The sequence below is a fragment of the Colletotrichum paranaense genome (genome assembly GCF_030867605.1).
Source record: "Colletotrichum paranaense strain IMI 384185 chromosome Unknown Scaffold_24.1, whole genome shotgun sequence".
NCBI classification, from domain to species: Eukaryota; Fungi; Ascomycota; class Sordariomycetes; order Glomerellales; family Glomerellaceae; genus Colletotrichum; species Colletotrichum paranaense.
In genome coordinates, this window is record NW_026848982.1 from 89,139 (window position 1) to 101,351 (window position 12,213).

General features: G+C 51.4%; 7 protein-coding genes across 7 annotated transcripts; 4 read left to right on the forward strand and 3 right to left on the reverse strand.

Moving 5' to 3' along the window:
• Nucleotides 1-305: 305 nt before the first annotated feature.
• Nucleotides 306-1,292, forward strand: CPAR01_16265 (alcohol dehydrogenase GroES-like domain-containing protein; the record flags this gene model as incomplete). The annotated part of the gene is made up of 1 exon (XM_060500510.1): nt 306-1,292. One exon carries the CDS (start codon nt 306-308, stop codon nt 1,290-1,292), a length of 987 nt encoding a protein of 328 aa, XP_060340691.1.
• Nucleotides 1,293-1,566: 274 nt separating this feature from the next.
• Nucleotides 1,567-2,503, reverse strand: CPAR01_16266 (uncharacterized protein; the record flags this gene model as incomplete). Its single annotated transcript, XM_060500511.1, has 2 exons — nt 1,567-2,137; nt 2,214-2,503. 2 exons carry the CDS (start codon nt 2,501-2,503, stop codon nt 1,567-1,569), a joined length of 861 nt encoding a protein of 286 aa, XP_060340692.1.
• Nucleotides 2,504-3,201: 698 nt separating this feature from the next.
• On the reverse strand, nt 3,202-4,119 carry CPAR01_16267 (GMP synthase; the record flags this gene model as incomplete). The annotated part of the gene is made up of 2 exons (XM_060500512.1): nt 3,202-3,728; nt 3,801-4,119. 2 exons carry the CDS (start codon nt 4,117-4,119, stop codon nt 3,202-3,204), a joined length of 846 nt encoding a protein of 281 aa, XP_060340693.1.
• A 1,433-nt stretch (nt 4,120-5,552) lies between these two features.
• Nucleotides 5,553-6,602, forward strand: CPAR01_16268 (uncharacterized protein; the record flags this gene model as incomplete). Its single annotated transcript, XM_060500513.1, has 1 exon — nt 5,553-6,602. The coding sequence occupies one exon, from the start codon at nt 5,553-5,555 to the stop codon at nt 6,600-6,602; it is 1,050 nt and encodes a 349-aa protein (XP_060340694.1).
• Nucleotides 6,603-7,884: 1,282 nt separating this feature from the next.
• CPAR01_16269 (uncharacterized protein) lies at nt 7,885-8,633 on the reverse strand (the record flags this gene model as incomplete). Its single annotated transcript, XM_060500514.1, has 2 exons — nt 7,885-8,244; nt 8,616-8,633. The coding sequence occupies 2 exons, from the start codon at nt 8,631-8,633 to the stop codon at nt 7,885-7,887; spliced, it is 378 nt and encodes a 125-aa protein (XP_060340695.1).
• Nucleotides 8,634-9,259: 626 nt separating this feature from the next.
• Nucleotides 9,260-9,718, forward strand: CPAR01_16270 (uncharacterized protein; the record flags this gene model as incomplete). Its single annotated transcript, XM_060500515.1, has 1 exon — nt 9,260-9,718. The coding sequence occupies one exon, from the start codon at nt 9,260-9,262 to the stop codon at nt 9,716-9,718; it is 459 nt and encodes a 152-aa protein (XP_060340696.1).
• A 1,541-nt stretch (nt 9,719-11,259) lies between these two features.
• Nucleotides 11,260-11,877, forward strand: CPAR01_16271 (uncharacterized protein; the record flags this gene model as incomplete). The annotated part of the gene is made up of 1 exon (XM_060500516.1): nt 11,260-11,877. The coding sequence occupies one exon, from the start codon at nt 11,260-11,262 to the stop codon at nt 11,875-11,877; it is 618 nt and encodes a 205-aa protein (XP_060340697.1).
• Between the last annotated feature and the right edge of the window lie 336 nt (nt 11,878-12,213).

Sequence of the window (12,213 nt, forward strand, 5' to 3'; positions counted from 1 at the left end):
GGTGTCAACTTCGGGACCCGATTCCGCTAGAGCAGTATCGACACCTCGCTGTAGAACGACAGCCGTTGGCTCAACTGTAGCGTAGATTTGGCTGTCGTCGCATCTGATGTTGCATGATTTGTCACACGTGCCACCCCGGGGAGTATTAAAAGTCACTCCGGCGGGATTCGGCCTGGTAATATCCAAAATGCGGGGTGAAGCCCCCGCCCTGTAAGCATAAAGTCTCGGCAAAAGTCGTGGTTCACCTCTACCCCCAGGTTTCAGGAGCGCCAACTTGAATAAGCCTGGACGACAAGTCTATCGAAATGCAAGCCTTTCAGTACATGGAGAAAGGCGGCGGCCTACAACTTCGAGATCTACCGATTCCTCAGCCTGGCCCCGGCTGGGTTCAGCTACAAGTCAAAGCCGCCGGTCTGTGCCATTCAGACTGCCACATATTGAAGGGCATCGATGGGGTTGTTCAGCGGCCCATTACTCTCGGCCACGAAGTTTCTGGGATAATTACAGCACTCGGCCCTGATGTGAAAGAATTCAAAACCGGCGAACGTGTTACCGTGGGGCTTTTCTCATATCCGATCAAGCTTCGGGACTGGACAATGGCTATTGGTCTTGGATTCGACGGTGGTTACGGAGAATTCGTGCTGGCACCTGTGGCAAGATTAGTCCACATCCCGGATAGCCTCCCATTTTCTCAAGCTGCGGTGGCGACTGATGCGATGGCAACATCCTACCATGCTGTGGTAGTCGAAGCCGCTGCGAAGCCTGGTATGACGATCGGCGTGATTGGTATCGGTGGCCTTGGGATGTCAGGTCTCGGCTTTGGAGTCCTCAAAGGAGCCAAAGTGTACGGCATCGACATATCTGAGTCAAAGTTCAAAGAGGCAAAGAGACTCGGTGCTAGTGGGTGTTTCAAGAGCCTGGAAGATGCTCAGGATGTGGAGTTCGATGCCATCGTCGATTTCGCCGGCACAGGGGCAACCACAAAGCAGGCCATTCAAAGGGTGAGCGAAGGGGGCAAAGTCGTCGTCGTTGGACTGGCAGGTTCCGAGATCACAATCCCTAGCTATGCTTTGATTGGCCGTAGTGTAAGTCTGATTGGATCGTTTGGAGCGAGTGAACAGGACTTGAGAGATGTCTTCGACCTTTTGGCAAACAAGTCGATTGAGCCAGAGTTGACAGAGATTCCTTTTGCGGAGATTCCGGCAGGGCTTGATGCCTTAGATAGAGGCGAGACACAGGGAAGATTGTGGTCAGATCCGAGTAAGGCCAAGACAAGCTCAAGTAAACTATAAATAGCAATGGGACCACAGTTGAGTATTGTAGTAACAATGTATGGAGAAAGAATGCAAGGAAAAAACCCAAGTTTTTTGCTCTTGTAGTTCTTATGCCATGCTCAGTGGTCTCTGCCAAACTATTAGAGGAGCTTCGTCAGAATTAGCAAGTCTGGCATTTGGATAAGAAGACTAGCTAGTATCCACATTCAATCAGTCCTCGTTGATTGACTGAGCTACCTAGACTGAGATGATGCGTGATGCGTGATCTTCCGCCTCCATGGCCACCACTCATTCACTCGTCCAAGAAAACAAGACACTTAAGCTCGATACTCGCTCGTTCCTCCTCGTTCATAAATCTAGAATCCTCAAAAGAACTATGAAACACAGCCATCCTCGACTCGAAACTCTCCAATGACGCACTGTCCCACTGAAGAAATAGGACAGGCTCATCGGGTTGCTGATGATCCAGAAAGACCCAATCATGGTCTTCACTGTAGGAAGCTGTATCCAGCCAGAAGTCTTGAGCGTCCTTGCCGAAGACTTTGAATTTTCCTTCAGGTCGTGAGAAGATCTGTGCATGTCGTTCCTGAGATCTAATGCTTTTGGGCACTAGAAAGGCAATCGGGTCGCGTTTGATCGTCTTCAGAGGCCTCCATACGTTGACCATGAGAACTCGACCCTTAGGAGGCATAGATTTGGGCGGGTGATCCATTTTGGGAATAGTATCTTCCAGAAGCTCAAGGCCACTTCGAACAGTCAAGTCGCCGTGAATAGAGTAAACCGGCGTGGTGTCTTTCCTGATTCCACTTGTATCAGAGTGTCGAATTCTTGAGACAGTGGTGAATGTCCTGTTGGCGTTAAAACTATTCGTAGATTTGATTAGTTATTCGCCTAATCACAAAGTTTTAGATAACATGAGATAAGGGAAAGTCATATTACTGTTTCTTGAGAAGCTCTTGGGTGTCTCGAAGTATCACCTCGCGAACCTCATCCTCGTCAGACCAGTCTTTAACATCAACCCTATGCTTCACGAACTCCAAGCCATCACTCGCGGTAGTGAACTGATTCATCTCGGCGCGAATGTTACGAACAAAAACTTCGCGCTTATCTCTGTAATTCTCAGCATCGGAATAAAGATTGGTTGGCGGGTTGAGAAACTCTGGTGTTGGCGGCGGCTTTCTGTAGACAAGATGCGTCCCGACTCCTGGAAAATTGGACGCTGAAGACATCTTCTGAGGCGGTGAGATTAGCAGAAAGTATTTTGCAAAAGGCGGACCTTGAATGCAAAACTCATCATTCGAGATTGGGAAAGGAAGTCTTGCTTCTTATGTGACTGACAGAACTCACTTCCCCGGGGTCTTCTTTCTGCAGCCATCCAACAATATGCTATATTTAGAGCCCTGCAATCATCATACGAATCCCGCACTCAAAGCTGACTGATGCAGTGATAGGCGATGGATGTTGCCGCTGACCAACAGCAATGGTGGCAGAGAATGGAATTTAAGGTAGCATGAATGGAACGCTGCATGAAGTGCCTATGAGATTAAGTACGTGAGTGATTCGTCCTCACGAGCATAATCACCACATAAGTCTCAAGACTACCGGTGGGATCGTCTTCTTGTAGACCCAAAGGGAAGGTCAGCGAGGGTGCCTCGCTCCAGCCAACCACGCCAAGAATTCATGCGACTCGATACCAAGGGAGAGGAGAGGCGACAAAGCAATATGTTGAATTTCTTCATATTGAACCATGTCATCGTGGTAATGAAACAACATCGGATATCTTTATCCGTCCTCAAACTTGGCCACACACATTGTGGTGTGGACTGGGTCTTTACTCAGACATGACAGCTGAGCTAGCTTCAGGATTGACAAGTAAGTTTCTCCACAACTGGGCAGCCATTACTACAACACCATTTCCTACCACCCATCACTCTATCTCATCATCGTCTCCGTGGAAGAACCTTAGAATAGCCGCTGCGACCAGGTCACCATCGTGTTCCCAATGCGCAGTCTCCGCCGCCTGATCCGCATGTTCCATATCCTGAATACCGCCACTGTCAATCCTCATTTGGATCTGCCTTTTTACCATATCCTCATCAAACGCCAAATGCGCCTGTGATGTGAAGAGCCGGCCCTTGATGTAGACGCCCTGCACCTTGGTGTGCTCACTGTGACCCCACACATCCACCTTGTCGCCCGGCTTCAATAGGCCCTTGGAGCTCTCGGTGGTAGGTGGCGCGACGACTTGGTCTTGGTGCATTTGGTGAAGATGCACATGATTGTCTTCTGTCTTAAACAGTTGCTTACCCACCGGGGAAAGGTCGATCGGACAGTGGCCTAACTCCCAGTCTTCTGATGGCGCTGGTGCGACTTCGGCGCCGAGCATCCGGTTGAGAAGCTGGTGGCCGAAGCACACGCCGCTCAAGTGGAGATCCGGCCGGCGCTCCCAGAGTTCTGTTGCCCGGAGTCAGTACCGCTGGTTGCGGGTGTCTGTAAAGGGTATCAGTGGCTTGAGTGGTGACGAACCTTGTAAAACTCCGAGGAGTTTGAGAATCCAGGGATTATCTCCGTGTGCATCATACATGCTTCCGGTGATCAAGACACCTTGATAGCTGTCGAAATCTTCAAATGATGGGACTGTACCTCCCTTTTCCTCTACCACAAACTTCTGATCTGTATCGACTCCCAACGGAGGGTCGTGTTCAGCGCCGGCATGCTGGAAGTGTGTATGCAGAATTTCTCCAAAGCTCCCCTTCGCTGCATGGGTGTCAGGATGGGGGTTGTCCGTCTCCAACACAATTATCCGTACTACTGGCGCGTGGGGGGCAGGGTACTTCTTTGACATATTGAATGTGTTTCGCCCAAGGGGCTTGCAGTAGAGTAATAGTAACAAGGGTGTTGAACTCGGGCTGTTTTGATTACTCAATGGGCAACTTTGGGGCATCGGTGAAGTAAAAAAAAAAGTTGCAGGTAATTCACAGGCGCAGCGCAGTGGCTCATACATTACTTAAGGGTGACGCTCATCCCCCCAAGACTCCTTCTATAGTGACGCGTTGTGATGTCGAGTAACTAACTACATAGGCCAAGGGAAACATTCCTTAGCATTCTGCCGTTGCGTCCGGGTCATCTGAATACAAAATTGACGTCAACAATTCGCGCGCGACTATGTTCTGTAGGGCTGAGGTGAATGGATTCTTCGATGACGGCAAGTTTTCTGCATTTGAATTTTCATAACATAATTCCCGTCCTCAGTCCACTACACCGGCGGCTCGGCGGGTTCCACAGGTGTGGAACTACTGCTGCTTGGCCCAAGTTCAAGAAAGTTAAATCAAGTATTCCAGGCTTGTGCCACCTCCCAAGTTATGGCGAAGCTTGCGTGGAAGAGAGCTGGGCTGGATGACTCGGAAGTTCAGTCTCGGCCAGCGTAAAGACAAATGATGAGAATTAGCTTCTCAGCAAGCCTACATTCGATGTTTGGCTCTTCGCCATGGTGCTCAAGTAGCCAAGAGAGGGATCTCGGGAGATAAAGAGAGTGGCTAGGGCCAACTGCCCAGACCCCGAACTCGGAAGTCCACCACAGTGTCCCCAGTAATAACTCGCCCCAACCGTGGGAACAATGGGGAAATGCCCCGAAAATATAGCATCACAATGGACCAAAAAGCCCACAGTCCAACTTTCGCGCAATATCTGCACTGACGTTGCAAGGGCAATGGGAATTTACGACTCGGAGATAATGCTCCTATCTACATGTGATTCAGTCGATGGTTCCGCAGCATTCTGTGAGACCAAATTTGTTTTTCGAAGCATGAGATTCGAGAACAACAAAGAGGACTCATGAAGCCTGGAGGTACAGTGCGGGGCATCGTAGCGAACTATTTGGATTGTGATGGATGCAACCAGTCCCTCCCTTGATGCGGTAAATAGCAATAAGACGCAGACTACCTTGGACACAGGAAGTAAGTGCCTCGCAAGGGAGATTTTTCTCAAAGAAGCACCACATGATTCAGCGTTTTCTTTCGCGATTCTGCCGAAAGGCACAAGAAGTTGTCTCGTCAGAAAAAGGTGCCTAAGCGACACAAAGCAAGTAACGAATAACAACAACTAGGGAGCACAGATGCCTTCAGAGGACCAAGAGCACCATTTCAGATATAAGAAGACTCGAGTAACCCGGCTTACGACATCCTCTCGACGACTTGATCGAGACAGTCTTAGTCCCTCCACTGTGTGGCACCTTAGTTGAGAAACATTTCAGCTCAACCATCTAACGAATTTGATAAAATGGACAGAGAAACCTTGCAAAAGCTTCGCAACATGCACTTCGGCGGAGGGTCTGGTGGAGGTCTCGGCGGGGCCAGTAGCGGAGGGAGCCACGGAGCTCCCTCTGTCGTCGGTTCGGTCGACGAATCACTTGATATCGGCGAAGGCAACGATGCATTCACTGGCAACCGATGGGACTCGGTCCCGTCGGCCCAAGCCGGCCGCCCTCTCATTGGCGCTCCGCACCAAATTGCGCCCCAAAGTCTCCAGCAATCACAGCGACCGTCCGCATACCCGTCCGGATATCCGTCGCAGCAGCCCGTCCCGCCGTACATGCCGGTCGGACAAGGGCCGGCCGATCGTCTCGTACCCTCGGATGCAGCCGCAATGACGGACAAGCGCGAAGTAATCCGAAAGGTTTTCTGGCCGGAAATCAAGTCTTGGATGACCTCCGACACGGCCCTCCAGCAGTTTGCTGCTCCATGCCCCAAATGCTCAACATCAATGACCACCACGCCCGGCCAGAACTCGAACCGCGCCATGGTTCTCGTTTGCGGTCACATTCTGTGCGAAGCATGCATCAAACAAATTGCAAATTTTTACAACCTCGGTCAACCAAAGTGCCCCTACTGCCCGGGCCTCATCGGCCCTTACTTGCAGTGCGCTCAAAGCTGTATGGATGTGGGCATGATGGGTTTGCCTCTGCCCAGGAGCATGACAGAATTGGACAAGTTCCCGCTCACCACTCCCGAGGGCGCCTCCCGCCCTTCGTGTTGCTTCAAGTGCCGCGCTCTCCGCGTCGAGAGAGCGACCAACTCGCTAATGAGAGCCATACTCAGCGAGACCAGGTCCCGTGCGGTTTGGGCTCCCAGATACGACCACAAAGCTGATGGGAAAGATTACAGTGACTACAAGCGGGTACCAGTGCTTGACAACCTTATGAGGCAGATCAGAGACATTGCGCATAGCGATTATATCTATCAAAAGTATACTTGGCTGACGCCGACTGCTGAGCAGAAGAGGCAGGAAGCTTGGGTGGAGATGCTGGACACGGGACGTCATGTCTCGTAAAGGCATATTCAGCCGCATAGGCATTAGACTGTGGAGTTTCTAATGAGGATCGGATCTGGGTGGCGAACCAAAAGGAATTCGTCTACGGGAGCAGGAGAAAAGCACAGGATTGAGTCAGCAGCTGCACACAATGATAAAGTTAGGCTTTACCGAGATGATTATGTTCTGGCTGACTACCTATTACTGGAAATGAGCTCTCCTTCGTGCCCAGCCGAGTTTGAAGTACCCCGAAATTGCATTCTAAAGGTGTCAAACTAAGAGGCCATTTCCAACCATTCTGAAAATCAATGGCGCCAAACCACAGAGTTCTTGGCGTATGGAAAAGCTTCAATATGTAGATCTGGATAATGTCTTGGCCATACAGGATTATGCAGGTGCAAGGAGACAACCGCAAGGCACAGTCGCTCATCTGTGCCACGGTTATAAGGATAAAGCCCGAGGATCCGTGTCGAATGTAGCCGCGGTTGTTGTCTTGCCCGTCAAGCTAGTCGCTGTGAAACGCTTACGGAGGCAGTGCCTAGGCCAATGGTAAATCTCCGAGTCTTTCTTTAGACAAGCAGAACGTCACTGAAGATCGTGAGAGACATCGGAATCGGGTTAATCTCCTAGATCAGCATTGCGTCTCCGTATTATCGTAGCTTATCGACGTGTTGTATTGACTTCTTGTAAGAACTTCGGCTGGTAGTCTCTCCGACTACCGGTTGGTACTGTACGGAGTACGGGCAGTCACTCACTCACAGTCAATATTGACTACGATTCGCTAGATGAATGGAATTTGAACTATATCAAATCCACAATTGAGGGCTTCGGATCTGGCTTTTACAGGACATGACAGTGTTGACATGAATACTCCTTCGTGGCGTGATGTGGCAAGAATTCAACCAGACTAGCATTTCCAAGGCGGCATGCCGCTCACATGCGACTCTACATGTGCAAACAATTACCGGTGGGATCGTAGTTGTTTTATGGTGACGAGTCAGCTGGACATCTGCAAGACTCAAGGGGCTACCCGCAGACAGGAATTTTCTGACGCAAGGTTTCACACGCGAGTGTGTTTCCGCCGGTGGCACGCGCCGTTGCAAGGAAGTGCTGTGGAACGGCTCAACCTAGCCTATTCAGACACAATCAGCGACCAGTCTCTAATGGTTAGCGGTTAGTCAATGCATTAGAGTGTCAAGTTCGACATGGGCCTCTAGTTCGCCCAACCATTCAAAGAGTCTTTCTCGATGCGCGCGAAATCACTCTGAAATTTATGCTACCAAGAGCTGTCAATGTCAGATCTTCATTGCAAGCTGCTGTACTTCGGAGAAGAATGATACAATGAGTGTTGTTTGACTCCGTTGACTCGGATCGGTGTAGGAGTAGGTTTTGGTCTCAGCTTCGAATCAACGTCGCCCGGTCCAATCAGCATCCACGTCGGGGAAGCGGTCTTGAGGCTGGAATGGCAAATCCTCGTATGCGACGTTCTCCGGGCGAGTAGATGGTGCATGCCGTTACGGTTGTAGAATGGGATCTCTTGGAAGTCCTGGGCACAGCCTTGGTATCCCGATCGCTGGCCGGGCCAATTATCTTGGGAAACGCCCGGTCCTTGGCCATCGGCAAGCAGACATCTTGGCGACCATGGTAGGTATTCATGTGCAGACTATGGCTCTTCTAAGTAATTTACTGATATTTCTTGTCGGAGCTGCGAATGGTAAAACGGCCTTGCAGCTGCTAGCCTGTGGCAGGTCGCAGATCGCATCCTCGGTAGACAACCCCTCGTGCCCCAACGTCAAACATCAGCTTCATCTATCTTTACTTCGCAACACCATGGGCAACAGAGAAGAGATTGCAGCGCTCTCATAGAAAGAAGCTGCTTCTTGACAATGCCAGGGCCGCATCCAGCCCAGTTGCCAAGACTCTATATGGTTTCGGGGAGCCCTCGTTGTTGGAGGTCTTGGGACTTGGACCGTTTCACCTCCGCTCAGACGCACTTCTCCACCACATCCCGCGTAACCACCATCATCACCATACCATCGATGGAAACCACATGGCCCCCCTGGATCAACTCGCGGCTCTGCTGCCCTTCTCCTCGAATCCCAAGCGGAAACCCCCCTCCGCAAGGTCCGTGTGCCTGTTAGTCCCTGGAGCTTAGAACGCCCAAGAACCTATCATCTCTTGTCCAAGGCACCTGGAAGAGCTTCTATTTTTGACAGAGCCGCTTGGCCTTGGCAGCGGCAGGTCTTGACACGCATGACGGCGCCGCAACCCCGAATGGCATGGTCTCCGCGCCTCTCTTGTCCCATCCTCCACCTTCCAACCTCTCACCTTTGACACTCTCTCACTGGTTGTGGTTCTGGATCTGGTCGTGGTTCTCCATGCCAGGTATTTGAACCTCTTCTTGGCGCTCCGTGGGGATTTCATTCATTACGCTCTCTCCTCCCACCTTGCCTTGCCACTCGTTGACGCGTGTGCTATTACCTGATTTCCGTCATCTCTCTTTATTTCCTCCTCACTTCAGCTGTGCTGTTTGTTCTGCTTCTTCGATTCTCCTCCACCAAAGGAATCCCCTTCTTTTTCAGTACTACCTAATAATTCCTCTTGAGGAGAGAGACATCTACCGGCTGCGCCGACACACGATACCCAATCTTTTCAATTCAACTTTCCAATTTTTCGCCATGCAGATCACCAGCACCCTCATGACCCTCGCCATCCTGGCCGTAGGGATCAACGCCGCCCCCGCACCCCTGAACATCAACCTCGGCGCATACTCCCCTGCGTTGGTAGTCGGTGATGGTGCGCTCACATTCGGAGGCGAGGCGGAGGCTGGAAAGGGTAAGGGAGGCGCCGCCGCAGGCGAAGGCGCAGCAGCCGCTGCCGCTGCCGCTGCCGGCATTGGCGCCCCCGGAGCCGCTCAACAAGGCATCGTTGCAGGCCGAGATATTACAAAGAGGGTGGAGAAGCGCCAGAGCGGCTTCGATCGTGCCCTCACGTTTGCCGAGGCCGCGCTCACAAAGGGTCCCAAGATCCAACTCGGAAACGGCGAGGGCGGTGCCGGCGTCGGTATCATCGTTGACAACAATCCTACCGCTGCTGCTCAACCGAACCGTGCCGGTAAGGCTGAGAGGAGGAGATAGGTGGAACAATTGTTCGTTTTGCTTTCCGCGAGGGGAGGAGAGCCGTTGCGTAATCTTGCTAAAGTCCGATCGAAGTAAAAGTAAGTTTGATGAATTCTCTCTGATGAAACGAAACAGAACGAATAGCTGACTCAACCCTCTTTCAGATACTGCCAATGATACTCTGTCAGAGAAGTTGGAGTTCGCTCTCCTGGCCCCCGTTGATCGAACGCAATTCTGTTCTTCAGTCTTTGAATGAATTTCTGCGGACTTATAAAACCGGCAATCCGCGCGCGCGCGCACGCGCTTCTTGGCACTTTGGCATGATGATTTTCTCACTTATTCTCGTTCGTGTACTTTTTGGGGGCATGTAATATTTCCAGGCGTGGTGTAACTTTGGGGGACATAAAAGAGATTTAAAATGACGTCTTGAGTTCGCGGGTGCAAAGGATAGATCGAGCACGATCAAGGACGTGACGACACCTGGAAATAGTAGCGATGAGGTCCGGCATCGTGTCACCCGTTGAGGTAGCAATTGACTTCGTCGGGATTTGTTCTGATAACTGCCGTGTCCTTCCGGTCTTATCTTTGTGAGATTGATGACGAACTCTCATCCAGGTTGGCCGATGCAATGACCGCGTTAGTGTCTGCATAGGTTGATGTTAGTCAAGGTTGGTTGGGGGCCAAATTCGCACACGCGAAGTAGGTCCGGCAACTAAGATGCCGCCGTTGTTGATATACACCGTGTCTCACTGGAAACTAAGCACATGAGCACTCCAGTCAAGGGTCTCACTCACACAGATCCAACTCGACGGGCCGGCCCCCGTGTGGGTGTGTATACGATGTCTGACTGTGCGGTACTTGCTAATGGCTGTCCGCAACTCAATGACATTGGTTCGGTTGATCAAAACTCCTGCACCTTAGCCCGACCAATTCAGCTTATTGGTGGATCTGGCCTCTCACCCCCATTTATCGCAAGTGTTGATGGGCAGAATCATGTGCGCATTTTGCATGTTCATGGCACCACGCTGTCGGTCCTCACTGGCCAGCCCCAATGCCTTGCAGCCTGCCTGCAGGTCTTTTGGATGTGTCAGGCGCAGCCGTACGATATCGACAAGTCTGGGCAGAGAGGTGTCAAAACAAGGTTAGTCGCGTCTTGAGTGTCTATCCGATGTGTCTGGGGGGGCGTGGTGTTGCCTGTGGCGCTGCAGCTCGTTCGTAGGAATTGCGTCTATGCCTAGTCTTGGCCTTGCGATGGAAGTATGCGGTGGATGCTACTTGGCACCCGTGAGAAGTTGTAAGATGGTAAGCAACTTTCTCTGCGAACCACAGCCTGCTTCTAGATTCCGGGATAAGAACGACACGTCTTGCACTTTCTTTCCTTTTTCTTTCGTACTGTGGCTTCTTCGGTCTTTTGACACTCATTCATGGGGTTCATTGTTTACCACGCTATCTAAGTTACTTGACGGTACCATTTTGCCTTAGCCAGTGAGGCCTTCTCTTCTTGGCTGGATATAACGAATAAGACGCTTACCAACCAACCTGATGAGATCCCGTCAGCAATGCATACCTCTCCCACTCCGATTTCGCTGCAACCCCGCGAAACCCCTCTTCCCGTCGCTGCCCGACAGGAAGAGACAGGCTTTCATGTCATAACTCAGACGATCTATCGACCAAGTTCAACTTTCGTCACATACGTTACACTAGGGAGCGGGCCACCGACATCATACTCCGATGGCAACCCGGCCGACCCGCCCCCAGCCGCTGCTCCGACCACGGACCCACCACCTCCGGACCGATCAAGCGGGTCCCTATCAAGCGCACAGATAGGAGGAATCCTGGGTGGCATCGTGGCCTTCGTCGCCATTGTTCTCATCGCTTGGTTCTGCATTTCTCAGAACAAGAGAAGACCAGGACCGCCACCGGACTGGGACTCCTTGTATTATGACTCTTCCTCCGAAAGCGGGGTGACCGGGTCCCGTGGGCCGAGGACACCAAGGATACCTCCGCGGGTCTACCCGACCCGGGGCCGACCAATGCAATACGTTCCAATGCCACAACCACAACCAACCGAACCTTTCTACATTAATCGTTACGACGCATGGAAAGTCAAGACCAATGGACCAGCTCGCCGTCAGCAACCCCCGCCGCCTCAGCGCTATCGGACACGGGTTTTTTAAGAAGTTAACTCTGATAAAAGTCTGGTCTTGGACGCGGCCTATCGTCAATACCGCCATGTTGCGGATTCTGAAACATTCTCTTTGTTCTTCCAACATACCCACAGCCACGGAGGAGGCTATTGGACGTCTATGGCGCGAGCGGAAGTGATTCACGAGGACAACATAATGTAGTCAGGTCTTGAGGACAAAAGCAGGACAGCAGGAATATGATCAAGGACGGCCGGTTGGCTCTGATACATGCAACATTTGATACCCCCCCCTCTTCTCCCACTAGCAGCGGATCACGTTTTTGTGACTTCTCTATGGGTCGTTTGATTTCGAAGCCCCTTAATAAGT